We start from the raw sequence: 20,325 nt of genomic DNA, 5'->3' as shown, positions 1-20,325 counted from the left end.
AGACCTTCCATTAATCCTTCTACCTCTTGTACTGAAACTTGACTTCCTTCCAGGTACTCCATACTTTCTTCTCTTCCATCTTGTCCATTAAAGTCACTCTCCCTTGTAAACACTGCCTGAAAAAAAAAAAATTCACCCAGACTCTAGATTCTAGGATCAACGGTGAGCTCAGGGGGGCAACATGAACCAATGCGAGATGGCACCACTATAAACACTTGCCTGCGCCACAATGGGCTGGGGCCGACCATCAGGCCCCACCAAGAAAGCCTACCGGCGCCATAGGTGAAAACGTAAAAAAAGATAAATAAATAAGATAAAAACTTAAAAATCATAACTTCCACCATTGCTGCAGCATCCTCGTACTTTTCACCGTCCACCTTAAGTTCATTTATTTCTTCTTTGTTATTCAGCTTGCTATTGACATATCTATAAAATAATTTCAGCTGTGCTTTAAAATTTTCTAGTAGCCTACATTTCTCAAGTAGTTTCTCTGTTCCTCTCTTCATTCATTTCACTTTTTTTTTTCTTTTTTTACATCAAAGGATACGGCTCAAGGGCAACAAAAAGAGTACAAAAAAAAGCCTGCTACTCGCCGCTCCCACAAAACAAAAAAGTAAAGAGTAGCCAAAAGAGAGGTCAATTTCGGGTGGAGAGGTGTCTTGATACGCTCTTCTTGAAAGAGGTCAACTCATAGGCAGGAGGAAATACAGACGAAGGAAGGCTGTTCCAGAGTTTACCAGTGAAGGGGATGAAAGAATGGAGATGCTGGTTAACTCTTGCATAAGGGGTTTGGATAGTATAGGGATGAGCATGAGTAGAAAGTCGTGTGCAGCAGGGCCGCCGGAGGGGGGAAGGCATGCAGTTAGCAAGTTCAGAAGAGCAGTCAGTATGAAAATAGCGATAGAAGATAGAAAGAGAAGCAACACGGCTGCGGAATTTATGAGGTAGAAGGCTGTCAGTAAGAGGAGGAGAGCTGATGAGACGAAGAGCCTTAGACTCTACTCTGTCCAGGAGAGCTGTGTGAGTGGAGCACCCCTACACGTGAGATGCATACTCCATACTTGTTTGTACTTCAGTCAAAGGTTCTGTCTTTTCCTTTTCTCCACCTGTTCCATGCTACGTCTCTTTCTCACTTTGCTTCACTTTCACTTTCACATCTTCTACTGAACCAAATTTTATTTCTAACTTCCCTCTTCCCCATTTTTGACAAGTATTGCCTTACTCCCTTATTGCAAGTCTCGAGTTAGGTCAGCCGCTTCATATCCACTGTTTCCGCTCCATAGAACTTACTCCAGTCCGCTTCTTCAAGTGCTTTCTCAACTGTGCAAAGTTCACCTTGCTGTAATTGTATCTCCCAGTTTTGTGGTCTTCTCCTCTCCTCACTTCTCTTCTTTCATTCATCATAAACTTAAGTACCATGTGATCACTTCGTCCAAGAGGTGTTTTGTACGACACTTTATCTACTATTTCAGACTCCTTTGTAAATCATTGCGGGTTCATCACTCTCCTGAAACCTTGTGTTCTCCTTGATTCATTGTGTAAGAGTTTTGTTTATTGCCATCCTCAGCAGCGTATATATCCCCATGACCCTAACCGCCCTCTGACGTCCACTCCTCCCAACACACCTCTTTGCAGTTGAAGTCCCCCATCAAGGTTAGGTTGTCACTTCCACTCATCATTTCCTCCATACCCTCACTTGTGTCTTTCATCATTCTCTCATATTTTTCATTACCCCAAGATCTCGTTTTTGGTGGAACACACACCACACCAAAGTCTCTGTTTCTGCTTCCTTCCCGGTGTACTCCAACTTTCGTCATTTCAGCATATCCCTTGCCATAGTTTACGCTGTCAACTCCCAGGTCCTTCTTAACCAACATCATCACTCCCCCTCCCTGCATTTCCCGTCTGTCTTTTCTCCACACATTGTACTTTCCTCCACCAATGTCTAGGGACACGACAGCATCGCCCAACTTTGTTTCAACTATTCCCATTATGTCCGGTTCGTTCTCCCCCCGGTAGTCATTTACTTCTGCCAGTGCCATTGTTAACCCATTCATGTTTGTGGATGCCACCTTTGGTTCATTTCCTCCCTCTCTGCTGGCCGTCTGTACCACGTCCTCAATCTTAACCCCTTGGATGCGGATTTCCTACCAGAAGACATCACCAAGCCTCAGGAGTGGAACAAAAAGTGGCTACTCCAATTTAGTGAAGAAAAATGTTGTAACCCGCAATCCCGGGTCACACAGGGTAGACGACACACTGTTTGTATTAGTGACACTTGACTTAAAATTCTAGTACTTTAGGAGTATTTAAAGGAGTTCGTAAATGGGGTGATGAAACGGTGTCGCCTTTCTTATATGTATTTTATTCTACCTTAATACTACTTAATATTACAGAGGGTAAAAATATTGTTTAAACCAGCGACTGGCTTACTAGACTCAATGAGTCTTCAGGTTTTCTTTCACTATTGGTTACTGACGTTAACACTGGTATAATATTGAGTAAAAACTCACACAATAAAGTATCATAGAAATATAATCCTAAGTAAAACTAAGATAATAGAACACAATAGATATGTTAGATACGCTTTTCCTCTATGGTAACACTTCACTCCATACTCACAGTAGCAAAGATGAATGTTCTACCCATGTTGTCTAGGGAAGGACAACTGAGTGTCCAGCAACGAACAGAGTGCTGGTTGATCTGAGGTCAAGCCTGGAGAAATGCTTCTTATATAGGCAGACATACATACAGACATCGCGAGGGTAATACGTCAGGCGTGTAAGTCATACATCAAACTCACACCGAGCTCATACAATAATCTACCTAACCGACATGCTTAATTCACGCGGTGACGCAGCTTTGTTTTCATAACATTTTGTTCCGCGGTTGATCGTGTTTTGGCCGCGGTTGATTGTGTTTGGCTTAGAGAGATAAGCGGGTGCGTTAATGGGCAATTACAATTGTGTATAGGTTGGTAAATGAACAATGCGTGTGGGGACAATCATGTCTTGGAGTCCGTGTTGTGTTTTAGCGGTCGATACCGCTGTTGTCATCGGAAAATATTGCCGGTGAAGATGATGATGACACAAGTGGTGTCGCAGCCCTCGGGGCACCACATACCCCCCCCGTTAAAATCACGCCACGTCCTCGTGGCACGAAGCGTTCCGCCCGGCGGACGACCATGGAGGGCCAAGACGGGGATGGCGGGATCGTGGGGGAGGAGGCCTGCGAGAGACGGGACCTGAAGAGACAGAAGAAGGCCACCCCACCAGCGACGAAGACGACGCCGAGGAGGAGCAGCCACCCCCACCAAGGGAGGAAGGGGTCGAAGGCGGGGACCGGAGAGACGGATTCCTGGAGCGCGTGAAGTGCAGGAGGGAGGTCCAGCGGGGGGGCCAGAGACGACCCGGGCGACGGCGGCGGGGAGGAAGGGGCCAAGGGAGTCTTGGCCAGGAGCGATGAGACCACGTCACGTCCGATGTGGAAGGGGCGCGATGAACCGTCAGCGGGCGTCACCGTCCATAGTAGCAGAGACAGGGAGGCTGAAGGCGTCGGTGGGCACTACAGCCCATACCGAGGCTGAGGAGACCCGTCCTGTTGATGGTCTGCCTGTATTTGGAGACCGGGCTGTCCGGGCAGACCATGGTGACCACCTGGGGAGTATCGGTAGCGAAGACCCAGCCTGCAGGAGACGGGATGAAGACCGGGGAAGACTCTGAGGAGAGACTTAGAACACAGCGAGAGGGCGTCTGGGCGATCGAGAAAGAGAGCGATCTCGCAGCGCTGGACAGAAGTCGAGTAGACAGGGCGACAGGGGACATACATAGAGCAGGTGGTGTTTAGTACAGCGGTCCAAGGAGTCTAAGAGCATATAGTGAGTGCGGTCTTCAGAAACCGCAAGGTAGTGGAAAGCGTGTCGGTGTGCAGAAAATATGGCGTGCCATCAAGATGAAAAGGCAACACGTCCATTTTAAACACATCGAACACGTCAGAGGGATCCCTTTCATGGGGATTTGTAAGTAGAAGTGAAGGGTTCCTGAGGAAAGCGTACCTTTAGAAATAACCCTAGAGACATCTCTATACAATGCTAAATATTCATGTGCTGCAGGGAAAAGTAAGCCTGGGTAATGGAGTGACGCATTGCTGAGCACACGAAATAGTACATCATTTGGAAGGAGGAGAGGGGAAACCTGCGTTTGGGACAGCTGCTGAAGGCCAAGCTTGAGATTCAGAGTATCATGATTCAGGTCACTAAGTGCCAACTGAATGAGAAGGATAGTCTCCAAAATACGCATTTCCCCTTCAATTTGCAAGGTTCTTAATGAGAACTGACGGATAATAGCTGAGGCCAAAGCCGAGGCGGACTCTAGACGGGAGATGGCAGAATGAACATGACGGAGGTCCCGAACTGTGGCGTTGAGGACTTCCTGATGGAGGTTAAGTTGACGTCTCTCTTCTGTGGACAGAGTGTAGAGCTGGGAGAGCTTCCCGTGTATCACATCTATTTGGGCCTGAGTGGCCGTACCGAAAAGGAGGTTTGCTACCGAGCCAAGGAAATCCACGGCCCCTCGCTTCTGGCGAGTCCGAAACGGGCTTCCATCTCTACCACTCATAACCGACAGAAAGCTGTTAAGATCTTTGAATAACTTCTCAAACTCAATGTGAAAAGAGTCTAGAGTGCGCCTGAGTAGACCAACAGTAGGGAACGATTGATTCATATGTTCAATCGACCATGAAACTTCCGCTGTTAGATTTGCCACGTTGATGAGAGGACGTTGGATGTCGTCCGTCTTGATGACGACGGGGACAACATAGTACCGTCCTGTCAACAGCATCTTAAAGACTGGGGAGAAGACGAGGCCGGGACGAATGGGTTGCTCCTGGAGGGATCAAGGAAGACAAGGAGAGGGCAACACACAGGATCTGTAATTATAGGTGGCATCATTTAGTTGGTCGTTGGCGATACTCAAGAGGGCGGTCCATCACATTGGGGAGAGAAGGGGGTACCGTATTGGATCGTAATGAGCGACTGACACAGGGCTCTGAAGGAGCTGAGGGAACCAATGAGGGGACCTCTGAAGCATCTGAGGAGACAGGAGCCGGTGAGGAGAGCTCGGAAGGAGCTGGAAAGGACAATGGCAGCGGCTCCTCGGGGAATAAGTCATGGGAGAGGGTCCACTTCTACTACTTGATCAGGGAGAGGGTATGCACGCCTGACATTAGGAGAGTCATGGAAGCCAAGAGAGTCCTCGTGAACGACCTGAACATTATTTGTGTGAACTGTCTTGATCTTACCACCTCTAACATGACGCAGTCGTAAGACTACAGGGCTTATTTTTTCTAGCACCCTAAAGGTCCATTGAACAAGGGCTGGAGCTTCTTTGGTTCGCCCTTTGTACATACATGCCTTAAGTAGACCTGATCTCCTACTACCACCTGTTTGGGTTTGATTTCCTAAACATTCTTTCTGACTCCTGCCATCCTATATCTATATTGGTCTGACATAGTTTATAGGTTTGCTGCGCGACACTAGAAGTAAATGCTTTATAGCTGTCAACATCATAACAAGGTTGGAGTTTATTCTCAAGCACTTCAAAAGGAACATTTGGGTCCTGAGAGAAAAGCAAGAAAATGGTGAATCTTTCAGAACACGATGGTAGGCTGTGTTGTAGGCGTGTGTTGCAACCGGAAGCATTTGGTCCCAGATACCGCGATTGTCCTCGCACAAAGTTCTCAAGATATTTATTAAGGTGCCATTAGGCCTTTCTATCACACCGTTTGCAGACGGGTGATAAGGAGTTGTCTTAGATGATCAATCTGTAACAACTGAGTCAACTCTCGTAAGAGAGTGTTGACGAACTCCTTTCCTTGATCCGTGACTAGAATCGGCGGATGCTGTGTACACAGACTACGTTCTTGAGAACGCAGCTGCCACTTCCTTGGCTGCCTTCGTACGAAGGGGGTTGCTACCAAGAAGCGTGACAGGACGTCTATCACTGTCAGTACATACCTATAGCCTTCGTCTGAAACAGACAAAGGTCCGACAATATCCATATGGACTCTGTCAAACGGTTGGCCAACCTCTGGATACCTCATAAGTGGAGCTGGGGGATCCTCTTCTAAACCGACAACAGACAGGACAAGATCTGACATATTGCTCCACGTCCGCCTTCATTCCCGGCCAGTACGCAAACTTGCGACAGCGTGCCAACGTAACCTTAGTGCCTCCATGCCCTGCAGGTAGCATGGAATGCGCCAAAGCTAACGCGTTAGGAATGTAGCTTGGTGGAACGATAACCAGTCTTTTCTGCTTGTTGTATTCATCGCAAACATCGCGGTAGAGAATGCCGTTCTCTACACACACTTCACTAAGAGGCAGTTTTTTGAAGTGCCTCTTAGCTGCATTTAACGTTACATTGCTCCTCTCTGCAACCTTTCTCTCATCTCTCTCATGTACGTTACCACCGGTGGTTTGTTCAAAAGCATGCTTCAATTCTCTCAGTTCAGGATCGCGATCCTGGTGCTCCATGAGTCCAGCAAGACTCCAATGGAGAAACTTATCCTGTTTGTCATGTCCCTCCGGAGAGGCGACAGACATGTCCTGTCCACCCGTAAGGATGACAGACATAATTCGAGCATCCAATTCGCCTTCTATCACGTCGCTCTCCTGATTCCTAATCCTTGACAAAAAATCTGCTACCATGTTGCTGGAGCCTGGGAGATAATCAATACTAAAGTCAAATTCTCCAAGAAGTGTCTGCCAGCGTGCAATCCTGCTGCTAGGTACTGTGCTTTTTAACAGCCAAGTCAGTGGTCTATGGTCCGACAGGATGTGTATCCTATAACCCAAGATAAGGGGTCGGTTAGTACTGAGGCCATAGATGACTGCTAAAGCTTCTCTCTCTACCACTGAGTAGTTACGTTCTGATCCATTCAGGGTTCTACTAAAATATGCTATGGGACGTAAACTACCATTTTCATCCTTTTGTTGCAACACACCACCTATTGCCTTATCTGACGCATCTGTGGTGAGATTGAAGGGCTTCCGGAAATCCGGAAAGGCTAAGACAATGTCAGTCGTTAGACCGTTCTTTAGTGTGCTAAATGCATGCAATGCCTCTTCATTCCACTCCAGATGTGTCTTATCATTCTTGGTGGGGATGCTATCTTGGCAAAGTCTTTAATGAATTTCCTATAAAAGTTAACCAATCCCAGGAAACCTTGAAGTTCTTTGACTGTTTTCGGAGGAGTGAGTTGTTGCACCGCCTGTACCTTTGAGGGCTGAGGCTTCAAGCCAGAAGCACTAACAATGTGACCCAGATAATCTACTTGCTCTTTGAAAAAGGAACAATTATCTAGTCTTAAGGACAGGTGAGCCTTCTGCAGTCTGTCCAAGACGGCATGGAGGTTCTTTAGGTGATGGTCCATGTCTTTCCCTTGTACTATCAAATCATCAAGGTATACATGTACAATTCTTCCTGTCAGACCTATGAGAACTTGATTCATGATCCGTTGATAGGCTGCAGGTGCTGTTTTAATCCAAAGGGGACTGTAGTGAATTCATAGAGGCCATAAGGTGTCGTGAAGGCTGTCAAGTGTTTAGATTCCTCTGCCAATGGGACTTGGTGGTAGCCTGGCGCAAATCAAGGAGGTGAATACTTTACTTCCCTAACTGTTGCAAAATGAGGTTAATGTTAGGGAGTGGATGTTTGTCATCAATCAATTCATCGTTCAGAGCGCGGAAGTCGAGACAAAGTCTGACTCCACCATCCTTTTTAGCAACAGGGACTAGAGGTGCGCTGTAGGGTGACGCACTAGGGCGTATAATACCCTGGGCCTCAAGGTCCTTTAGCTGAATCTCTATTTCTTTATGATATTTTACTGGTATTGGGTATGGCTTTTTATATATAGGCTTGTCATTTTTAGCCTTAAAGTGTGAACATAATAGGGGTAATAGTGAGTGGCTCGTTTTTAGAGCAAACACATCAGGATACTTGCGGGTTAGTTCTTCAGACAGCAATTTTCCCGTTGTGAGTGCGAAATAGCTCGTCTATCAGCTTATCGAGTACCATCTGCTTACTTGACTGGGTGACAGGCGGCTTTGTAGCTGTTTTGTGACAGCCGCTACACATTCATTAGTCGATGATTGATAGTATTCTGAGTGACAAGAATAAATGTGTCCCATCACTTCACCTGTTGGCATCTCAATAGTTTCTTCAGTTGGGTTAGCATAGGAATGATGAATTTACCTTTGGTTTGTTTGACGTTAGGAGTTAAGGTTACTAACCCGGAAATAAAATGAAGAAGGGATATCATTGGACCTTGGGAGAAATAAGGCTTGCTGGGCTCTGCCAATCTCTGCCTCCAGAGTGACATACCCTGCCGTGCCTGGTAGCAAGGACGCCACGTTAATAGCGTATGCTTTCACTGGTACTTCCTCCATCTCGTCTAAAGTAGGTTTAAGGTCGGTTAGTCAATCTTCTGGGTACGGGCTCATATCGTCCGCAGACAGGTAATGAACTTCCACTGGGTAGGCGCCCACCATTACACTAAACTGCCCAGGTGTGGCCAGCGGTGCAGCTACCACATTTTGTCTCCACATAAATTCTAGGCCCAACAAAACTGCTGTTGGTAACACTATACCTTGTGATATTACTACAAATTTTTCTATAATTTCTCCGTGCCCAAAGTCTACTACTACTTCGGCTATTCCTTTATTAGGGATTGGAGTCCGATCTACCCCTTGTATGGAGAGAGGTTCTGTAACTATCATCTTCCCGCCTACCTTCCTAAATAAATCTTCTTCTATTAGGGACGCTCCTGCTCCTGTGTCTAGCATTGCGTAAACCATCTCCTTTGTGCATTAGCGCCTACGCACAATCTCATCGTGAGGGCGTTGGTAGGGCCGTGGACTGCCGCAGCTAGTCGGGGGTCGTGTTTGTTTTTTGTTCTTCTCGTGGTCAGGGTTGACCCAGGAGCTACGGGTGAGGGACCGGCCGTGTACTCCGGGCGCCAGGCAGCGCAGGCGAGACAGGCTGACGCCTGTTTCGAGTGGGCTGGTACTGAGGGTACAGAGAGCCCGTTGGTGGGTGGTAGGCACCCCTATACTGCCTTCCTTATGTGCAATCGCGAGCCATGTGTCCTACATACCCACAAGCATAACATGTGGGTGGCGGGCGCGTTCCCATATGGGCGTGTAGGTGGCGCGGCGTGCCGTCCTCCCCTTTGGGGTATCGGGTAACGTGACTGGCCTGGAGGGCGTGGAGGACGGGCTTGTGAGACATGTTTGGGTCCGATGCCTGGGTGGAACAGACGTTCAGCACTTTTATTTCTTTGGCGATATCGGCATCGGATAGCTTCGACTCTGGATAAGCTTTAATATACTCATACCCTTTCTTTAATACCTTCTGTGGGTCCCCTTTTCTTCCTCCGTTAGGATGAGTAAGAGGGCTGGAGGAAAGCCTCTGAGCCGTAAAGCGGTTATCTCAGTTAGCAAACTGGCATTGTCAGGCTTGAGAGCGATCAACTCGTCTCTCAATGTCTCCAGGCGGATGAGGAAGGTGCGGATGTTTTCTCCTGTCCGCCGTTTTGCTCTCCCAATTCTTTCTGGAGGACCGAAAAGGTCCTTACTGTGGGAAACACACGTAGGAAGTCTTCCTTTACTTTTCCCAATCCTGTCCACATCTAGTGATACAACCGAGGAGATGATCGCGCGCTGCTCCCAGGGCATATTGTTTGGCTAACTCAATCTTTCCGGTAGTGTCCCAATTTGCCTGTGTCCGGCTTTCAATATCCTCTATCCATTTCTTTGCTAGCTTATGGCATGGGAGGTTTGGTGCTTTGCTACTTTTTTCTTATCCACCACAAAAATATAAGAGTCCCTGCACTCTACTAAAATCATTCAAGGTATGACGGCTAAGTAGCGTGACAAGATCATCATGGGCAAGGGTGATCGATTTTCCATCTTCTTTTTTGGGGGGAGGGTTCTTGCCTTCGTCTGGCATTTTTAACTCTAAAGTCTTATTCCCGTAATTCCAAGAATAACTGTCTTCTCCCTCGCTTTCGGATGTGGACATACACCAGTACAATACCAATATAAATCGCAAGTTTCACCACAAGTTTCACCACATGTTTCACCACCCCACACCTGACACCAATGTTGTAACCCGCAATCCCGGGTCACACAGGGTAGACGACACACTGTTTGTATTAGTGACACTTGACTTAAAATTCTAGTACTTTAGGAGTATTTAAAGGAGTTCGTAAATGGGGTGATGAAACGGTGTCGCCTTTCTTATATGTATTTAATTCTACCTTAATACTACTTAATATTACAGAGGGTAAAAATATTGTTTAAACCAGCGACTGGCTTACTAGACTCAATGAGTCTTCAGGTTTTCTTTCACTATTGGTTACTGACGTTAACACTGGTATAATATTGAGTAAAAACTCACACAATAAAGTATCATAGAAATATAATCCTAAGTAAAACTAAGATAATAGAACACAATAGATATGTTAGATACGCTTTTCCTCTATGGTAACACTTCACTCCATACTCACAGTAGCAAAGATGAATGTTCTACCCATGTTGTCTAGGGAAGGACAACTGAGTGTCCAGCAACGAACAGAGTGCTGGTTGATCTGAGGTCAAGCCTGGAGAAATGCTTCTTATATAGGCAGACATACATACAGACATCGCGAGGGTAATACGTCAGGCGTGTGAGTCATACATCAAACTCACACCGAGCTCATACAATAATCTACCTAACCGACATGCTTAATTCACGCGGTGACGCAGCTTTGTTTTCATAACATTTTGTTCCGCGGTTGATCGTGTTTTGGCCGCGGTTGATTGTGTTTGGCTTAGAGAGATAAGCGGGTGCGTTAATGGGCAATTACAATTGTGTATAGGTTGGTAAATGAACAGTGCGTGTGGGGACAATCATGTCTTGGAGTCCGTGTTGTGTTTTAGCGGTCGATACCGCTGTTGTCATCGGAAAATATTGCCGGTGAAGATGATGATGACACGAGTGGTGTCGCAGCCCTCGGGGCACCACAAAAATGTGAGGTCATGCATCTTGGGAGGGGAAATCCAGCATACCAATACCACAGGGGAAACACTCCACTACCCACCACTGAGGCACAGAAAGACCTGGGAGCATATGTTACCAAGCTACCAGTGAAGGCGAAATCTGTGCCAATTGCAGCGGACGGGTTAAATCTGTGACTCTCCACCAAAACTTTTTTTTCTACGCCTCTGTCCTGCTCTCATTTTTTTGCTTGGCTTCTTCCCACAGTTCGTTGACTTTTGCCCTTTCTTCCTTGTTTAGGTCCTTCCTGATCCATACATCTTTGCAATCCTCTCTTTTAGAGTTCCCAAGTTCCTGCAAGCACTTCATCTGCAGCCACCTGCAATCTGAACCTTACCTTAAAAGGTCGATGTCCTCCTTTTACATATTTGCCAATCCTCAGGAGTACTTCCTCTACCTTGTCTTTCAAACTGTGCCTTCATGCTGCACCTCCCTCACCAGCTCAACAGCTGCCTGCTTTTCATTCCTCTCTCTCTCTCTCTCATGTCGTATTGGCAGGACCTTCTCCTTCAGCCCAAAGACAACTACACTCTTCTTTTCAACAACGTCTCTCACCAGCCCATCTTTCTGCCATCTCTGTGTGTGTGTGTGTGTGTGTGTGTGTGTGTGTGTGTGTGTGTGTGTGTGTGTGTGTTTACCTAGTTGTGATACACAGGCAATGAGCTACACTAGTGGAGTCTCATTTCTGAGTCTCAGTAGGTCAGATTTAGCTTTAAATTTGATTAAAAGTTTAGACTGAACAACCTCTTTGTCCAGGCTGATCCACTGTTCACTGCATCTATCGAAAGAATTGTATTTCTAGGGATTTTCCTATCATCTTACATTTTCAACTGTATGCAACTACATATATACATGCATATCCGTATCCATATCCAGTGAACATTGAAGTGGTGCGTCTCAAGTGGTTCTTCTTTATTAGGAGAACCGAGCTGTGGGCTACTCAGTGATCCGCCTCATGGCCACCGATGCCGACGCTGACCCCAGCGGCGCTCCCTTCACTTGGGAGGTGATCAACCAGCCTGTTGAGAGTCGTGCCTTCACCCTGGACCAGGATGGCTCACTGAGGCTGGCCACCAATAAACTGAACCACAAGGTAACACTCAATATTTTGAACACATTTAATCCAGTAAAACCATCAGGTGGTCTGAGTGCTCAAGGAAGTATGCATTTTTAATTAAGCTCCACAGATAGTGAGAGTAATACATGAGTACCATCCTTCAGTCCCTGTTTCCTCTTCTACACCAGGTCCAGGATCAGTACGTGGTGCAGGTGCGAGTGTGGGACAGAGGCTCACCACCACTCCACGCTAACACCCAAGTTACCGTCAGCGTGGTGGAGGAGTCCCGCTTCCCGCCAACACTCTTCCCGCTTAAAACCGTGGTCATCAGTTTCCGGAGTGCCTTTCCCGGAGGCATCATTGGGCGGGTCACTGCACTGGACCAGGACCCTTACGACACCCTGCAGTACTCTGTGGCGCCCTACCCAGAGGAAGTCAGCTCCATCAAGTACTTTGACATTGACAGTGAGGACGGCACTCTGGTGGCACTGACGCCTCTTGATGCCGGTAACTACAGCGTCAACGTCAGTGTGTCAGACGGGAGGTATCACTGCACCGTGCAGGCTCCCATCGAGGTCTCCGTGGTCACTGAGGAAATGGTTGAAAATGCCGTCATCATTCACCTGGGTCCTCTGTCCTCCGATGAATTTATCTCCAGGTATCAGAAATATTTCCTCAAAGCTATTGCCATAGAGCTGTCAGTTCAGGAGCATTCTGTGGTCATGGTCAGCCTGCAGCCAGCCCTCGTACACTCACACTCTTTAGATAAAACAGATTACATTCCACAGCGATCCAAAAGAGACATACAGAGGAGTTTTGATGTTCTGATAGATGTGAGACTCTTTGAAATCTACATGACAAGAGAACATCTGCTGCTGAAGCTAAAAGAAAAGCAAGTTGACATCAAAGAGAAGTTTGGCTTGTCCTTCGTGGACATCATGGAGTCCCTGTGTGTGTCTGGCTCAGAGTGCGGCGGCCACGGGGACTGTGTGGATGTGGTGGAAATCAACGATGATGTGGCCATGCCCTTCAACACACAGCTGTCTAGTCTGGTTGCTCCGAGATTTACCCAGAAAGTTGGCTGTGTGTGTGACCAAGGGTATGGAGGCCACAACTGCACTAATTTAGTCAATGCCTGTGGGCACCGACCCTGTGCTGAGTATGAGAAGTGTGCACCCACCAACACCAGCAGCCGAGGCTACACGTGCCAGTGCCCTGCTGACAGAGCAGGACCTTCGTGCCGAGTGGACCTGACAAAATGCCGCAGCCCTGTGTGCCACTACCCACTGAGGCCTCTCTCCTTCAGGGGAAAGAGCTATGCCCAGTACAGCATAGCTCAGCAAAGTGAGAGCAGCTCACTGATAATGAGTGCCTTCATACGCACCAGACACCCGGTGGGAACGCTGGTCTTTGCTGCCGGGGACGTGGACTACAGCGTGCTGGAGGTGGCCGGCGGACACGTGCAGTACCGCTGGGACTGTGGCAGCGGGGAGGGGCTGGTCAGGGTATCCACGGTGAGGGTCGACAATGACAAGTGGCACTTCATCAACCTGACCAGAGACGGCACCATATCAACACTGAGCGTGGACGGCGAGGTGAGTTCAGGAGCGGCACCGGGTGCTAATGACATTCTGAACATGGATTCAAACTTCGTGTATCTCGGTGCTACCCTCAGCAGTGAACCAGAGTCAGGCATGTCTTCCTGTTCCCCAAGCAGCCTGGGATTTGTGGGTTGCCTCGATCAGATCATTATTGACGGCACCGAGCTTCCCGTGGCAATAACAGGGACGGCCTCCGGGGGCACGGTGCTCACGCGCCTGGCCAACGTGGAGCTCCAGTGTCCAGGCGTGCTGCCTCTGCCCGACGTGTGTCGCTCTTACCCTTGCCAGAACGCTGGGTCATGCATAGAAAATGAAGGTTCTTATAAGTGCAATTGCCCTCCACGCTTTACCGGAGCACAGTGCCAGGTGGACACGGCTCCCTGCTCCTCCTCACCCTGTCTTAATGGAGGCAAATGTATTGTTGTTGGCCACACCTACAAGTGTCAATGTCCTTCAAAACTGAGTAGAAAACGTTGTGAATATGGCATTTTCTGCAACACAAACCCATGTCAGAATGGCGGTCGCTGTGAGGAGGGTGCTGATGGGCCTATATGCAAGTGCCAACACTTTACCGGTGCAATGTGCCAGCTGGACTTTGATGAGTGTACCCGCAACCCTTGCCAGAACGGGGGAACCTGCCTCAACTTCTTTGGTGGGTTCAAGTGCATATGTTCCTCCAATGTTACCGGTGAATGCTGCACAGAGGCCGTTAGGAAGGCTGAAGAGCCGTCCTCCTCCCTGAGCATCACCCTGGAGGAGCTGCTGTGCATCCTGGCCGTGTTCCTGGGGTGTGTGATGGCCGTGCTGCTGCTGGGGGCCTGGCAGCGGCGGTGGTGGAGGCACAAGCATCACCAGCAGGACAACCGCATCAAGCTCACGGACCACCACGTGAAGAACTACCTCAAGGCGAATGACGCACCCAAAAGAAACTCCAAAATTTGCAACGTGGAGGCAGACCAGGTAAGACAGATACTCCCACATGTTAGTTTTACCAGACTCACTTCTTTGGCATCAAGTTACAGGCTGCAATTTGAATGTTTTCTGTCCATATTTCATTTTGTGGATGTTGTTGAGCCTCTGTGTGTTAGGGCGTCAGCGTCTTATATGTTTTGTTTCTTACAGACTTTTGAGTTGTTTTCTTTTTGTTGCCTTGGTGCCACACAGCAGGGGCCGCCGCTGCCCCCCCGCCCAGCCTCCTACACCCCCAGCGGCAACGACTCCGCCATTCTCAACACCCTCAAGCACCTGGCGGACCTGTCTGCCGCGGGCCACGAGAGTCTTGAGCTGGAGACACTCTCACGCTGCTCCCACGAGTTCCTCCACAGCCTTAACAAGCCCGTGGTCATGCAACCCAACCTCACCGCCGCCGCCCTCCAACAGTGACCTGACTCTCCACAAGCCCTGGGACCACCACAACAACCTCAACGACTCCTACTTCATGCCCATCAAGGGTGAGTCAAATAGCTCTGTATTTTTTTTTTTTTACAACAAAGGAGGCAGCTCAAGGGCACAGAACAAAAACAATAATAAAAAAAAAAGCCCGCTAAGCGCTGCTCCCATAAAATAATCAGAAGAAGTGGCCAAAAGCAAGGTCAAATTCGAGAGGAGAATAGAGCAATATATGGAGCAGGGGGTCCCAACCATTGTTTACCCATGACCCCATTTTCCATGCCTCCCTTCAGTCATCTCCCCTCGCTGCTCAGGCTTCCACTATTACATTTTAGCGCCCACACTTTAAAAACTAGTTAATAAACTTGTATGTGGTACATTTGGCAGAAGTAAATAGCTGGAATAAAAAAGCACATTATAGAACACACCTCCCTTCAGTCATCTCCCCTCGCTGCTCAGGCTTCCACAATTACATTTTAGCGTCCACACTTTGAAAACTTGTTAATAAACTTGTATGTGGTATATTAGGCCGAGGTAAATAGCGGGAATAAAAAAGGACAGACAAGAACATATTGAGCCTCTAGTGAATTGAAGCCTAATGCAATGGATAGGATTTTACTGAGATTTTTTTCTTGGCTACCCTCTGTCTCCCAGTTGCCGAAAAATGAATAAATAAATAAATAAGAAAATAGAAAATAAATAAATATTGCCCAACAGAAAATATCAAATTAGCACACTTGGGACGATTTACACCAAGTTGAGAACCCCTGATGAGTTTATACATACAAACATGCATAACCTAACATAACCTCAATACTCCTTAATGTAATCCTTTATCGTGTAATGTAGTTGTGAAGTTTTTTTCTTTTACATTATCTAGATGTTGTCTATATAGAGTACATGTAATTTGGATGTAAATAAATGTAAGAAAAAGGACCTCAAGAGAGTCTACTGGCACAACAGGCAGCATCTAAAAAAAAAAAAAAAAAAAAAAAATTTTTTGCCGGAGTCGGAGTCGCAACTTTAAAATTTCCCAGAGTTGGAGTTGCAACTTTAAAATTTCCCGGAGTTGGAGTTGCAACTTTAAAATTTCCCGGAGTTGGAGTTGCAACTTTAAAATTTCCCAGAGTTGGAGTTGCAACTTTAAAATTTCCCAGAGTTGGAGTTACAACTTTAAAATTTCCCGGAGTTGGAGTCGCAACTTTAAAATTTCCCGGAGTTGGAGTCGCAACTTTAAAATTTCCCGGAGTTGGAGTCGCAACTTTAAAATTTCCCGGAGTCGGAGTCGGAGTCTGAAAATTTTAACTCCGACTCCACACCCCTGATACTGAGGTTATTAAGACGTACAGTAAAAGTCTGCTCAGCCTTTTTGGAGGTGAGCAGCCCGGTGGTGGATGATCGATGTGCCAGACTGTTGCGTGGTACTTACATGTATGAGCTGTTAAAGGCTGCCACATAGAGAATTAACCGTTTGACTGTGGATTTCCTACAAGAAGACCTCACCAAGCTAAGGAATGGAACAAAAAGTGGCTGCTACAGTTCAATGAAGAAAAATGTAATGTCATGCACCTTGGGAGGGGAAGCATATCCATACCACATGGGAAACACTCCACTATCCACCACAGAGGCAGAGAAAGACCTGGGACTATATGTTACCAGTCTACCAATGAAGGGATATCCAGCACACCAATACCACATGGGAAACACCACTATCCACCGCAGAGGCAGAACACAACACAAAGGAAGAACAAACAACAGCAGACCTGCTGGTCCTTACGAGGTTTGCTGGTCCCTAAGAGGAGAAAGACCTGGGACTATATGTTACCAGTCTACCAATGAAGGGATATCCAGCACACCAATACCACATGGGAAACACTCCACTATCCACCACAGAGGCAGATAAAGACCTGGGACTATATATTACCATGCTACCAATGAATGGATATTCAGCACACCAATACCACATGGGAAACACTCCACTATCCACCACAGAGGCAGAGCAAGACCTGGGACTATATTTTACTAGGCTACCAGTGAAGGGATATATATGTTACCAGGCAACCAGTGAGGGCAAAATATGTGCCAATCGCAGCGGACAGGTTAAGACACCTCTCCACTTCAAATTGACCTCTCCTTTGGGCTCTCGTTCTGCTTGCATTTGTTGAAGCAGCGTATAGCAAGCTTCTTTGTTGCTCTTTTTGTTTTTTTGCCCTTGAGCTGCACCCTTGTAAAATATAATCCTCTTGTCATCTGCTCCCTCTCTTCTGATGAGGTGCTGTACCGTGCTATGAGTTCTGAGGTACTGTACGGTTTTGTATGGCAGGGTGGGAATGAATGAGTGCTGTGATGGAAGAGGAGGGGAAGGAGGGTATAAGAGAGGTGGCAGGAGAGGGAGGAACATTACTAATGGGAAGCAGGTGCCTGAATGAAGTGATTTTTGGCCTTAGGAAAGTCAGGCAAGGTTACTAGACTGCCCTTATTCACCCCTACAACCCATCTGAAAACTTCTAATAAAGCACGTCACAGTCTACTGCTCTCCGGAATATGTAAGTTAAGGTTTTTTTAGTCACCCTGTACAAGTGAAGTGATTTTAGGCTTTCAATAAATCAGGGAAGGTTACTAAATTGCCTTTATTAATCCCTGTAACCCGTCTGAGAACTTCTAATAAATCACCTCACAGTCTACGGCTTTCCAGTCTTGCCCTATATGAGTTAAGTGAATTAGGCTTTCGTTAAGTCAGGGAAGGTTACTAAATTGCCCTTATTAATCCCTATAACCCATCTGAAAACTTCTATTAAATCACCTCACAGTCTACGGCTTTCCAGAGAATATGTTAAGTTTTTTAGTCACCCCGTACAGCTCATTTCTATGTCCTTGGATCACTTTAGTCTCTCCTCTGTACTAATTTAAGAGAACTGTTTCCTCTCTGTAATAGGGGCACCAAAATTGAGCAGTCTTATCCAGGAAGGGTCTAACCAGTGGCAAATATACAACTAGGATTACTTCTGCACTGCCAGTTGCTGATGGCCATATAAATACAGCCCAAGACTAATTTGCATTGAGCTCTTTCGAGTGGAGAGTATCAAGACTCCTATCCACCCAAAATTGACCTCACTTCTGGCCTCTCGTTCTTTTTTATTTTGTCGAAGCAGTGTATAGCAGGCCTTTTTGTTGCTGTTTTTGTTTTTTGACCTTGAGCTGCCTCCCCTGCTGTAAAAAAAAAAAAAAATGTGTGGTTCAGGGCAGTAATACAGTGATTTAGGGGTTGAATGTCAGGGCTCACACATACCTAGAATGACCAAGACTTGTTTTATTTATTTGTTTTCATTATTTGTTTTCATTGTTTGTTTTAACTACTTGGAAGATCATTTTTCCTACACTTAACCTGGTAGCAGCGGGGATCATGTTTCTTAATGGTCCCTCCAAGCGAGAAAAATGAGAAAAAATCACCCCTCACACAAACCATTTCATAATATATATCAAAGCATTTGTAATCAGATTATGTATCTATTTTGGGAGGTTTATATCATGGCACAAATTTGGCCCGTCGCTGCTACACAGTAAAGCCACAAATTTGGCCCATCGCTACTACCGGGTTAAAATTATCAGCATCTCCATGTTGAACTGCATCATCCATTTATGGGAACACTCGTACAGTGCATTTAGGTCGCCCTGTAATACCAGTGTCACTGATTAGTCGTCCTATTTATGTGTCATCCGCAAACTTCCTGATGTCATTGGTTGCACTACAATCAATATCATTGATGTAAATAGTAAATAGCAATGGATCTAAAGCTAAACCTTGTGGGCTGCCATCAGTACATACACCCAGTCTGATTTATATGTGTTTACTTGAACTCTCTGCGTCTTGTCTCTTAGTCACCTCCTGATTCACCCCAAACCTTAACCATCTGACCCATGTGCTTTGACTTTATTTAAGTCTTGAATGCTCAACTTAAAGTGAGATATATAAACAACATCATAAATTTCATCCTTTCCTGCCCCTTCATGCACCTTTTGAGAAGTATCATAAGGTTAATGAGATGAGATTTACCCTTCGTGAACCCATGCAGGAAGTCATTAATCTGATTGTATTTGTCTGGGTGGTCATGAATATTTCTAGCTGTAACACACATAATTTCCCTACAACTGACTTTAAACCAGTTGGTGGTAAATAGACACAGCTGATGTATCCCCCTTTGTAAATATTGGTACAACATTGGCCTTTTCCCTAGTGCCAGTACTACCCCAGTGCTGGACGACTTCATAACCATAGTGGCCAGTGGTTTGGAAATGTCCAAGCCTCCACAGCAGCTTCCTTCCCATTGAAAATAAGTCTTGGCAGGGTCAGTCATTTCCCTCAGGGCACAAGACTTGTTGGCCTCCCTGTGCTCTGCCTCACCAAGAGTTGCCTCTTACAGATACATCCCAGTGAGCAGGGGTGACTTGTGGGGAGTGACTCATAGGCCCATAGAGCAAAAGTTTGCATGCACAGGGAATGAAGGTAAAAAAAAGGCCTTGATTAATTTTCCTGTTTACTGAAGCAATAGCTAGTAGTTTGGCACACAGCCACTTTAGTGATGCCCAGCAGTCCTGCAAACACACCAATTGGTCTAATGGAAAAGGAGCCGTGTAGTGACCCGCCTGATGTGGAAAACCTCCCAAACCCACTTAGCCAGCAGGGTAGATACCTCTTTGGCCAACTTAGTGGAAGAGTGCTTCCCCGTCTATAGCTGGTTGTCGGTTCAAGCCCTGGTTCTGGAAAATTTGTTTCTCCCTCTTCAGGTCTGGATAAATTTATCGTGCAGCTTGTGACACGCAGAGGTTGTGTGGATGTACACTCAGGAAAGTGGAATTCTGAGCAGTACAATATCACGAATGTCTCATAATTCAACTTACTCATGTTTGTTTTGAAGGACTGTGGCCAGGTGTGAAAATCAAGGATGTTTTGAAGGACAGTGGCCAGGTGTGAAAATCAAGGATGTTTTGAAGGACAGTGGCCAGGTGTGAAAATCAAGGATGTTTTGAAGGACAGTGGCCAGGTGTGAAAATCAAGGATGTTTTGAAGGACAGTGGCCAGGTGTGAAAATCAAGGATGTTTTGAAGGACAGTGGCCAGGTGTGAAAATCAAGGATGTGTTGATGGACAGTGGCCAGGTGTGAAAATCAAGGATGTTTTGAAG

General features: G+C 46.6%; 1 protein-coding gene across 1 annotated transcript in view; it reads left to right on the top strand.

The window, feature by feature from the left end:
• Positions 1 to 19,578, top strand: part of LOC126993281 (fat-like cadherin-related tumor suppressor homolog) — a 69,378-nt gene extending 49,800 nt beyond the window's left edge. Inside the window, 5 exon segments of the mRNA XM_050852240.1 lie at positions 12,016 to 12,189; positions 12,342 to 14,714; positions 14,919 to 15,109; positions 15,111 to 15,205; positions 19,565 to 19,578. Of these exon segments, the coding sequence (XP_050708197.1) occupies positions 12,016 to 12,189; positions 12,342 to 14,714; positions 14,919 to 15,109; positions 15,111 to 15,205; positions 19,565 to 19,578 (2,847 nt within the window).
• The last annotated feature ends 747 nt before the right edge of the window (positions 19,579 to 20,325 follow it).

The sequence above is a fragment of the Eriocheir sinensis genome, unplaced genomic scaffold (assembly GCF_024679095.1).
Source record: "Eriocheir sinensis breed Jianghai 21 unplaced genomic scaffold, ASM2467909v1 Scaffold596, whole genome shotgun sequence".
Classification (NCBI taxonomy): domain Eukaryota; kingdom Metazoa; phylum Arthropoda; class Malacostraca; order Decapoda; family Varunidae; genus Eriocheir; species Eriocheir sinensis.
Note: the sequence above shows the minus strand (reverse complement) of the source record. Positions and strands in the feature narration are given on the sequence as shown.